This window comes from Danio aesculapii, chromosome 8 (genome assembly GCF_903798145.1).
Source record: "Danio aesculapii chromosome 8, fDanAes4.1, whole genome shotgun sequence".
In the NCBI taxonomy this organism is placed as follows: Eukaryota; Metazoa; Chordata; class Actinopteri; order Cypriniformes; family Danionidae; genus Danio; species Danio aesculapii.
In genome coordinates, this window is record NC_079442.1 from 40211176 (window position 1) to 40223477 (window position 12302).

A 12302-nucleotide genomic window follows, 5' to 3' on the forward strand; every position below is an offset into this window, starting at 1 on the left:
AATATAACAGCATAATTTTAAAAACAAACAATAATGTGTATCAACTGACTTTTTAAAATTCTAAATATTAATTCACAATATTACATTGTTTTATATTACATATATTTTACTGTATATTTAATTAAATAATTTTGCCCCTAAAGAGCATAAAAGGCTTCCTTCAAATAAGGTTTAAATGACTCCAATATGACCACTGGGAACATGCCAGAGCTTGATCTCATTTTTTAACCTCACCCAAAGTCTGGATGGCTCAAGTTCAGCCTGAAAAAGACAACAGGTGGATATAAATCACAGATCTAGTAAAAGCAGCCGATTCGAATGTTATCACTTGATTGACTGGGCGTTATCAGCGGTTATCAGCTGATAGATATGGGCCAGTAGGGGCTTTCTGCGCCTGCTAGTAGGCTCAGAGGGCTGTTATCATCCATCCACAGGTTAATCAGCTATAGATCACATACGGCTTTGGCCGGAAGTTAACAAGCATTATTTATATTATTTATTAAATTTCCCATTAATTGTATTTTATTAACGTCTACCCCACCCCAACCCTAAACCCTAAAACTGTCACAGTAATGTAAAAACAGATCTGAAGTCTTCTCTTTTAGTTTAGCTGATTAACCATGTGGATGGATGATAACAGCCTTCTGAGCCTTCTAGTAAGCGCAGAGGGCCCCTACTGGCCCATATCTATCAGCTGATAACCACTGATAGCGCCCATTTAATTGAGTGATAACATTCCAAGCGGGTGATAAAAAAAACACACAACTATCCAAATTCTGAACCCCAAAACAAACTCCTCATCAGCAACCAACAGTGGTCCTCCAGAACACTACCTGACATCACATTCTTAAGCCATCTCTTCATCCCAGCTGCAGATCATTTCAGATTTAAAATAAACACAAAGCAAAATAATTAAAGCAACTTTTCAGTTATTAAAAAACTTTTATTTTTACACTGCTGAGCTACAGAGAAGTCACACAGTTATTTTAATATATACAAGGCTAAAAATGTCTACTTGTATTGCTAAAATGAAATAAAAATCAAAGAGAAAAACAAATTATAAGACCCTTTTTGTCTTATAATAAATGCAATAATACAGTCAGTCAGTCAGCCCTGAAAAGTAACTGCAATATGAAACTGAATGATGTCCCAAATATGAATACAGCAGGAAAACCTGACTCACTGCCTATTAAACAACAAATTTATTACTAAAACAAAAAAGGGACTGATTATACTTATTATTGCAGATTTGAAATTTTTCTTTTTCATATTTTTGACTTGAAAAGTTTATGAAAAAATTCAACCATGACTTTTAAATCATACCGTCAAAGCTGAGCACAGAAATGTGTGATACTGTTATGCCATTATGAAGACACATCCAGAATTTTCTCTCTCTGAAAATGAGAAACATCTTCTACTCCAGTTGCCTGATGTTTGTTTCTGAAGTAAAACAACAGCAGGATCTGTTAATATCAATCTGGCAACCTGACTTGAATACCCATTTTTCTGACTTGTCAGCATCACTGCTTGGCTTTTTTGTGAATGGTGCCCACAGCGGAGATGACGGTGGTCTTGGTGCCGCTGGCTGTTGTGGTTACAGACACGACTCCGGGCAGGGTGGCAGTGGTGGTGAGGAGGGCAGGCTGTGCAAGTGTCACTGGAACGGCTGAATCCCACTTGCTCTTCCTCTTCTGGGCATCTGTCGGAACACCAGAATGAGGCTTAATTCAACTGGGGCACTAAAGCCAGGTTTATTTGCAGTGGAACTAACCAACAAAGACATGTATTCAGAAATGGCTCATACAATATTTTTTTCCTACACTAAACGACAAATGTCAAGGCAACAAATATTTTTGTGTTACTCAAATATTTTTGTGTTACTTTTATTAGGTTAACTCTGGTTTGAACAACATTTTTTAGGTTATACAAATTTTAACTTGATTTCTTTAGTTAGTTTGATTGATGCAAGTTGAAATAACTAGAAAAGTTTGTTTGATTCAACTAAAAAAATTTAATATAACAATATTTTTTAGTGTAAAGCTGACAAACGTAAATATAACGACGGATGTGATTAATCTGTCAATACTGGATAAAGGCACAAACACTGTAATCTGTTTCAACACTTGAGGTGGTTTTGAAATACTTGTCCATCCCCATACTCACACTTTGTGTGATCAAAATATTAAAAACACATGAACGTGCACATGCATGTTTACACTACCTGACAAAAGTCTTGTCACCTATCCAAGTTTTAGGAACAGCAAATAATAACTTGACTTCTAGTAGATCATTTGGTATCAGAAGTGGCTTATATGAAAGGCAAAGACCTCTAGATTATGCTTATTTTACCAAAATAAAATATGATCATATCTTGATTTTTAATGATTTAATTAGAACAGTACGGTCTGACTTTGCAGAGACAAATGTCTTGACACTTAACAGAAATAATGTACAGTATAGAATATAAAGTCATGTTGCGGTGGAAAAAGAATTAATATTGTATGACTCCCACGAGCTTGGAGGACTGCATCCACACATCTCTGCAGTGACTCAAATAACTTATTAATAAAATCATCTGGAATGGCAAAGAAAGCTCTAGTTCTAGCAGGACTCCCAGAGTTCATCAAGATTCTTTGGATTCATCTTCAATGCCTTCTCCATCTTACCCCAGACATGCTCAATAATGTTCATTTCTGGTGACTGGGCTGGCCAATCCTGGACCACCTTGACCCTTTTTGCTTTCAGGAACTTTGATGTGGAGGCTGAATTATGAGGAGCGCTATCCTGCTGAAGATTTTGCCCTCTCCTGTGGTTTGATGTAATAGGCAGCACCAATGTCCTGATACCTCAGGCTGTTAATGTTGCCATCCACCCTGCAGATCTCTCGCATGTCCTCATACTGAATGTAACCCCAAACCATGATTTTTCCTTCACCAAACTTGACTGATTTCTGTGAGAACCTTCTAATAGGTCTTCTGCAGTATTTGTGATGATTGGGATGCAGTTCAACAGATGATTCATCTGAAAAATCTACCTTCTGCCACTTCTCCAAATGATCAACTAGAAGTCAAGTTATTATTTGTTTTTCTTACAACTAAGATCAACTTTAAGACTTTTGTCAGGTGGAGTATATGAAATTGTTTATTTATATCGAATACAAATTATATATAGAATAAACATGTAAATACCTTTAGTTTGTATATTTTTGTATTGTCCATACCTCGATATTTGTGTATGTATGTTTGTATGTATATACACAATATCATACACATCTATCTATCAATCTATCTATCTATCTATCTATCTATCTATCTATCTATCTATCTATCTATCTATCTATCTATCTATCCATCTATCCATCTATCCATCTATCCATCTATCTATCTATCTATCTATCTATCTATACATACTTAACTGTTCATCTATGCAGTTTTAAGCATCTACTCATCATTATACCCATTCATCCATCTTTTCATCTATATACTAACTTATCCATCCATCCATTTATCTATATATTTTGAGTAAAATTATTTTTAAATACACTGACACTAGATCTATTTACATGAAAAAAAATTTTATATATTTGTTCAGGTTTATATTCCGGGTGCAAAATAAAAGCAATAGGATATATGCACAGCTAGTGTTTTTTTTTCAGCCACCAATAAACTTCCGGTGAAAGGTTGTTGTTACTATTTTTAATTTCATACGCTTCTTTTTACAGCATCGATAATGAAGTGTAAATAAAATATTTAATGTAGTGTAAACAAAATATGTAGTGTAATAAAATAATCAGTTAAACAGACTTAAGCATTCATTTAGTTGTCAAGTGAAAAACGAAATGAAAAGTCGTTCGTCAGGAGAAGCAGGCGAGTGCAGAAACTCCATTGAAATAAATACATTTTCTTAATTTAAAGACATGGCGCAGAACAATGGAACTTTATATCGTATATCAATTAGGCTGTGAAGATCATTGATTTTGAAAGAAAACAACCTAAATGTAGCGAATTTGTAATGGCAGTCACCGGAGCCGCTTGAGCTGGATTACTGAAAATTAACAGTCCTTGTGCATATACCCTACTATAAAAACATCTCTCTCATAAAAACAGCCTGTTCTAACATTTATTTTTTCCACTTCTTGAATTGTACCTGTAGATGAAGCGGCTGTTGTGTTTGTGGCCAAAGCTGCGGCGTTAGTAGTGGTGCCTTTTTTAGTGCCCGTCACAAACTCAATCTACAGACACAAGGGTTATAAACAGTTTTAAAAAGAGGTTGTGATCCTTACAGTGCAAACAACCTCCTAATATTATTTTTAAGCCAAGTGAGAGACTCTAACCTTAGTCTTCTCCTTTTTAGCCTTTTCAAGTTTGTCCATCTCTACTTTCTGAGCTTTGGCTGTATAAAGGAAAACAGAGTTAACATATGTAGTCAATTCAATCCAAACCATATGAGAGGAAATATCAAACAGTATTCAAGCAAAACACACCCAGTGACTCATAATATGAATCCTCTGACCAGCCATGGGGGTCAAACATGTCCTGTAAAGAAGTAAACACAAAAGTCATCTTTCAAAACATAGTAATATCCATTTATCTGATATTAACAGGCAAGCAAGCATTACACCTACTTTTGGATAATTGGTTCCAAGTTCATCAATGCCACAGAACTGAATCAGCTTCTCATAAATACTATAAAAAAATCAAACAAACACATGGTTAGGTGGCAAACTAATTAAACAATAAAAAAGGTAATGTGTTTCAGGTTACGTCTGGTGCATTGTGGGTCATTAACACTTGTTATCTTCAGACCTGGGATTGCGAAACTCTTTCTTCTTTTGAATATGGCTGTTTGTATCGAAGTCTCCCTGAAGCTTCCGCTCATAAAGTTTAAAGATCTTTTCCTAAAAACAGAAAACAGACAACAGGCGTCAATGAGATCTGAAACATTTTGAGCTTGTCATTCCCAAAATGCATGACCAGGTTTCTTTCATAGTGCAGTCAAAAGATCAAATACTCTCCACCTACTGACCTAATTCTTAAATATTACGGGACGTTCTGTCGAAATATGCCGACCAGATGGGGTTTAAACTTTTCCGTATGGCATTGTAAGTTTGGTTTTGAGACAATAGCACTGGGTGTAAAAAAAGATAATGTTCTCTTACCAGTCCTGATTTAAAACAACCCACAATGTTGTGCGGATATCAGAGCAGTAACTCCTGTATCGTTTTCCAGTCTTATTTTCTGTTCATATGCAAGTTGCATGAAATTATTTACCAGTAGCCATGTTTCCATCGAAAGCTGCGAATTAAACTGGAATATTGCAAAAAACCATTTGCGAATAAAGTACCATTTCCATCTAATGAGTCACAGAGAATGAGTCACTTCGTAATAAACTGGCGCCAATTATCGCAAAAGTAAACTCGAATTTGCTGCTGTAGGAAAAGCCACTGTCTGCTTTTTTCTTATATAACAAAGTTACATCTGTTTTTTTGTCGCCATTTATGCTATTTTTATACTCTACTCAAGTTGTGTGCAAAAGTTAATTTTTATGCATATTTTTATTCTTTTTTATGTGCATCTTGGCTTTCCAGTAAGATTTTTTTCAATCAACCAAATCACAACTTAATACCAGGTTTAATTTTCCTATTCATTTAAATGTATTTATTTCTCTGAAATACCTCCAAAGAAAGCCAGAGCAGAACATTTGCAAATCACTTACTTTGTTCCTGAACATACCTGTTTTTGAACATTCAAAATGAGCCAATTACCCAATAATCAATCTATAAAGCAAGAGCAAATAATCTGAATGAATCATTCACTGAATCACTCACTAAGAAAGGGACTTGTCGACACCTACTGGTGGTTTAGTGTTGTGTTTATTTATTAATAACAAGCCAAAAATCAGCCAATCAAGTGAGGGCCTCACCATATTTCAAACTTCTTTCTGTTTTGTTTGAGGGCAAAAAGATGTTCGAAAAGACTGAGCGATGGTATACTGTTTTAGAACAGGGTTATAAATGTCTCGCCCTTTTCTTCTTTTCTTTCAATGACGTGTTTGTGTAAGGAAAGGGGTAATTTACTTCTTTACATTTTAAAATGCAAAACATATTTTAAATATTCAAAAAAAATGTAATAAATAAATGTCACGCTACTCCTAAACAACAACAAATGGCAGCTGTGAGAGAAAAACAATTTCATACAAGGCAAACAGCCTTCTCCAGCCTGTTGCATGAGAAGCACCTCAGCAGCACACGACAGTCCTTTCTATTTGCGGTGGATAGACACCAGAAGGAACAATGTTTAGAACTTTATCAGACGTGGTACGATGCAGTTGTGCTTCACATCTGGTGTGCGAGTCTTCTAAATCACTCCACAAGCGATTGTACATCTATAGCAGCTCTGCTACTCAACCCTCCAATTTATTCACATTGCTTACTTATTGGTGTGGTGCTGGATGTCAAAGAAGGCGGAGCTCCAGAACACACCCACTGATAGTGTAACCTGCACAGACCAATTGTAGCTCAAAGGTGTACAAAATGAACTTCCCCCAAAAGTTGGCTTTGGTGAGAACTTTGAACTGCCGAAATGGACTCAAAACGAACTCTGCTTGGCTGGATTTTGTTCTAAATTATGTAATTTCATACTTTTTTCATTTGAACTATACTGGGGCCTAGGGCTGGGCGGTAAAAAAACGGTATCAGTATTTATTGACCGTACACCATTGTCAATAACGATAAAAAAAGTTTGGTATGAAGTTTCGGTATGAAGGCTATAGTTTTTATTAAACTGTGGCTGCTGAAGCTCGTGCCTTGGAAGCAATGCCAATAAGCTTAAGGTGTAGGTTTGTCATTTCCAATGGTGGCGCACGACTTGCACAATGTGCACATGGGAGCGACACGCACATGGTGTACAAGCAGCGAACATGTGACACCTCAACTTTTCTGAATGCCGCAAGCACACCGCAAGTAGAACTAACCAATCTGCCTCACACTTTGTATGGAATATACACATTTTAATGATAAAGGCAGACTAATTACCTCAGACAAACACAGCGCATCCAAACACTGCGGTGCTTTTTACTTTTAACCCTAAACTTGCATCGTAGCTGCAGCATTGGTTTGTCCATTTGTCTAAACCACGCGCTTGCGCTTTTCACTTTAGGTCAGAACAACAACACACCTAAAAAATGAGTGCCGTACAGCAGCAGTGAGGAGATTGTAAATAAAAAAGAATGCAAGGAAGTTGCCAGAACGGCTTTTTGGTTTCTTTTCTTGTGCATCCCAGCCACTAGCTCCCCATTTAAAACATTGTTTTAGCATAGGGGGTAATATAGTCATTCAACTTCACAATTTGTAATGTTGCAATATGTATTTGAATAACGATGGTTAAATATTTTTGTTTTTGACCCAATAAAACTATTTGCCTTAGTAATGTTGGTTAATTAAAATAAAGTGGTTAAATGACAAAAAATCCTAATAATCCTAAATGTATTGAATATGTATTAAACGTAAAAATATTCAATAATTATCGATAGCGAATGATATGAAACATGATATAGTGCTTTTTTTTTTTTTTTTGCAATATTGCCCAGCCCTACTGGTGGCGCAGTGGGAAGCACAACCACCTCACAGCAAGAAGGTCGCTGGTTTGAGCCTCGGCTGGGTCAGTTGGCATTACTGTGTGGAGTTTGCATGTTCTCCCCGTTTCCTCCGGGTGCTCCGGTTTCCCCCACGAGTCCAAAGACATGCGGTACAGGTGAATTGGGTAAGCTAAATTGTCCGTAGTGTATGTGTGTGAATGAGTGCGTATGGATTTTCCCAGTGATGGGTTGCAGCTTAAAGAGCATCTGCTGCATAAAACATATGCTGGATATGTTGGTTGACGTCCAGCGTTCTCCAGTCTCCGGTGCCTAGACTGCAGCTCTCCATAAGACGTTTGGCCATATGAGAAACAGTCGTGCCCAACTGAGCCAGGTTTCTCTCTGGGTTTTTTTTTCCCTGCACTTTCGCCAATTGGTGAAGTTTTTTTTTTTGCTCTTGTAGAGCTGCACATCGATGGATTACTCTTCAGTGTTTGAATTCAGCAGTGAATATTAAACCACACTGAACTGAACTAAACTGAACTTAAATTCTGAAAACTGAACTGACACTGTTTCAATTAAATATAATCTTCTACGTGAAGCTGCTTTGACACAATCTACATTGTAAAAGCGCAATACAAATAAAGATGAATTGAATTAAAATTGAATTTGCGGTTCATTCCGCTGTGGCGACCCCAAATTAATAAAGGGACAGAAAAGAAAATGAATAAATGAATAAAATCGGAGATTGTTTTGTTAATATCACACACCCAATTATGCTAATTGTCCTTTACAAATCATCATGACACATTATGTCAACAAGATCCATTATGCCAACAAAATCCGGCTGATATTGTATTGTCTAAACTGTATTACAGTACGCAAAACGTCGGAATGTTACAATTATTTTTCTAATCATATTTGGTATTAAATGCATCCATGATTCAATTTAAAATGTGCATTACAAAACAGGAGAAAAACTGCGTCTTTGCTTCAAGTGCTGTGAGAGACTGAGAATGAATAAAGTCTTTGTATTGATGTGATTTTTCTAGAGCTAGAGGGTGATTTTTGACAACCAGACTCCAAGCAGCACTTGGAAATGTGCCATTTTCAGCCGCTCAATCTGTTTTCCTTCGCATTCCAAGAAGCCAAATAAAACTGAAAAGTTCTTTGTTGGTGATTAAGACGCTGATCCTGGTTAATTGGTACAAAACGTACAACAAGACAATTCGTAGGAAGACCAACACAGATGTATGCGGGAATGAGGAGGATCATGTCTGAGCAGCGATAAAGGCATAGCCAGGGGGGAAAGATATATTCATCATGACGTGGAAAAGCACAGCCTATCCGTCAGTACTAGGCTGTACTGTGCCGGAGTGTGAAGACCACACCTGTACACACCTGCCCCAACAGCTCGCAGGACACAGAGGAAGTAGTGCGATTTGTAAAGAATTTAGCTGGACAGGATTAGAAGTAAGGAATACTTGACGACAGGCAATCTGCTTCACATCATGTAATCATCATCGCCTCAGTGTGCGTTATATTCTAATAATTCAATAGACTGGAGAGTCAATTATTTCAATTATAATAATGCTGCCACACCTAAAGATATAGTTCAGATGTTGTATTTCAAGACATTCATCAGTTTTTTTTTTTTTTGTTCTTAAACTGCTGCTGAGTATAACTAGTTTCTAACCTCTCATTTAAACCCTTTTGTTTGGATTAGATTTTTTGACTTCGTCACTGGCTGTGAAATAATTGTGGTATATGGAACTAATGTGGTCAAGACCTGCCTGTAACTACTTTAGCTGTGAAAACAATTCAGAAATTAAAATGTCATAAGCCAATCCAAATCAAACATTCTACAGCCTGTAGTATGCAGCATTTTACAACATCCCATGATGTTTTATGTGATTTATGCTAATAAAAAACTACCATTTAACGGCATATACTCATTAAAATGTTGTTGTTTTTTTAACTGTGTACATTGAGGTAGGTACATCATTTCACTTACAGTGCATCTATTGAATATTAAAATGCAACTTATTAGAATGAACTAAATTATTTTCAGCCAACCAAAGTCCAAAACACAAAACAATTCTTTCCAAAGAAATATTACTGATGTATATAGAATAGAGCCGGGCCAATAAATGATATTAGACCAACGACGAAATGATCCCAAGGTTTCCATATCCATCCATATGCTTTTGACAGAGATCGTCATTTCGAATTTAACGTAACTCTACGTTTCTTTGTTTAATCGAGGAGCTAAAAAGGCCAACTAAAATTAAATGTTGTAAATGAATCAGATTTTAAAAATGTAAATACTGCCATTTGACAGAGAGGACAACGCACAAGACATCAGCAGGCAAATCAAGGCAGCTTGACTATTCAGCATTGATCTCCATTGTGTTTTAAATTGGATTGTTTATGTTTTTAGTATAATACGTTGATCATATAACATTAAAAATGATACTGCATCCTTAATTTGATTTAAAGCGAGGTTTTCAAGTTATTTAAATATTAGCAAATAAATTAGCAAATTGCACATGGCAAATTTAATGTAATACGGTTTGGTATATTTAACTACAATTCAACTTCAGTTTGCTTTTTAGCCCTTTATAAGAAAAAGTTTGGGCACGCCTGATCTACACTGATTAAACAGTGGAAATGTACAACAATGGGGATCTAAAAGTGAGTTGATATTAGAGATGTATAAAATTTTCGGCCACCAAAAAATTTATTGGTGGAAAATATGTTATGCCATTTAATAGACCCTTTAATCCTCAAGTATCAACAACTTATATCGAAATATATATACCGTTATCGTTCAGTATGGAAAATAATTATCGAGATTGCGTTTTTTGCCATATCTCCCAGCCCTAGTATAGAATATTACTGTACTGTAAGGTATACAGAGAAAAAATGAACTGGAAAAACAAAACACAGCGGATTCAAAAGAGCTTTGGCCACAGATACGCTTGTGATAAACGTGATTATTTTCATGATGAATTCAAATCAAGCTCAAAGCCAAATTTACATCTCACTTAGATATGTTGTCACTATGAACATTGATTTTATTTGTAACAACTTCATCTGAAGTGTTTTGTAGCAGTTCTTTTGAAAGAAGGTTTCTAAAACTGGACTTTCAAGTTATAATTTGAAACGCAGTGTGTGGAAAAGGGTTGATAAATATTAATTAATTACATAATACTAAAGAAATATGTAAAAACATGAACATCATTCACCTCAAATGTGACCTCTGGACATGCACTGGCAGTATGCAAGATTCTTGATTTAGGGTGAAACTGGCAGTCCTTACCCCCGGGTGGAGCAAACACCTACAAGTCTGCCACCCTCTATAACTTCTTCCCTCCTCAAACCCCCAGTGCCACACCCTGAGTTAAAGGCTGCCAGCCAGGACCTGAACACGTGGTCTGAAAACACTGCCAAGAACTAAAACAATGAACCCATATAATCTCCCCTTTTATGACTGTTGACAAGGAGCAGATGTCCAACCAAAACACAGCAGCAGAGGGAATGTTTTTCTGCTGGTATGCAGGGGACTAAAAGACAAAAAAAAAAAAAAAAAAAAGAGGCAGCTTCAAAAAAATATTTAATTAAACATATCTAAAATGTATTTCATTTTAAAAATTACTTTGTCTTTAATTTTCTGTTCTTAATTTTCAAGGTAAAAAATTTTTCATTTGTTTGAGACGTTTTAAAACATTTGAAACATTTTAAATTTCACAATTTATTATGGGTTTCACTAAATTAAATGAAATGTAAAAACTTAATTTAAAGTTTTAAAAATAATTGTTATTATACCATTTCAATACTGTACAATTAGTGCATTTCTTTAAACATTTTCTTGAAATTGTATAATAAAAATACATCTGAATACATACAATTGAAGGCAAAAATTATAAGCCTTTCTGTCAAATTTTAATTCTTCTTTAAATATTTCACATATTATCTTCTTTAAATATTCACAGTATTCCCTCATCTCTCCATTCAAAAGCTTGTGGGAAATATTTGAAAAATTTCACACAAAGGCTAATAATTTTACCATCAACTGCAAGTTCTGGCATAAAAACTATATTTTAAGCATACTCGCAGATAGAACTGTACAATATATCACATAGGTCTCAAACTCCATTCCTGTAGGGCCGCAGCTCTGCACAGTTTTGCTCCAACCCTAATCAAACACAGCAGATCCAAATAATCAAGGTGTTCAAGACTACTACAGACTACTAAGCAGGTCTAAGTTAAAGGTGGTTTGAGCTAAACTTTACAGAGCTGCGGCCCAACAGGAATCGAGTTTGAGACCACTGATAAATAGTTTCAGCATTGATATCGCAAAATGCGCATCGTTTATAGTCATCTCAAAATATGCAATGTTGAGTCTGAATTACAGTTGAGCAAAAGAACACTCCTGATTTATAGTCACTGTGAAGTTTACCCATAATAGAATGAACGTTTATCATTTGCATGTGTTTTTAAGGCTTTTGACTGAGCATTTCAAGAGAGTTTGGGTAGAAAAAAGGGTATATTTAGAGCAGTAACAAAGATGAACTGTTTTTATTATTTATAAGATTTATGCAAAAAACAAAAAACTGAAATGTAGATATTTGGACTAGAAACAAAACAAAGCAAAAGAAAGTTTATTTCACTTACCCCGCTGGCAGATAATAAAGCTTGTTTTAAGGAAAAACTTCCAATTTTGA

The 12302-nt window shown here is 35.6% G+C and overlaps 1 protein-coding gene across 1 annotated transcript in view; it reads right to left on the reverse strand.

The window, feature by feature from the left end:
* Window positions 1–922: 922 nt before the first annotated feature.
* The window catches only part of sap30bp (SAP30 binding protein), a 33978-nt gene continuing 22598 nt past the window's right edge, over window positions 923–12302 (reverse strand). The window contains exons 6-11 of the mRNA XM_056464430.1: window positions 4806–4897; window positions 4625–4685; window positions 4484–4535; window positions 4334–4392; window positions 4147–4231; window positions 923–1699 (exon numbers count right to left, since the gene is read on the reverse strand). Of these exons, the coding sequence (XP_056320405.1) occupies window positions 1521–1699; window positions 4147–4231; window positions 4334–4392; window positions 4484–4535; window positions 4625–4685; window positions 4806–4897 (528 nt within the window). The 3' untranslated portion in view covers window positions 923–1520. The remainder of the gene's footprint in view (window positions 1700–4146; window positions 4232–4333; window positions 4393–4483; window positions 4536–4624; window positions 4686–4805; window positions 4898–12302) is intronic.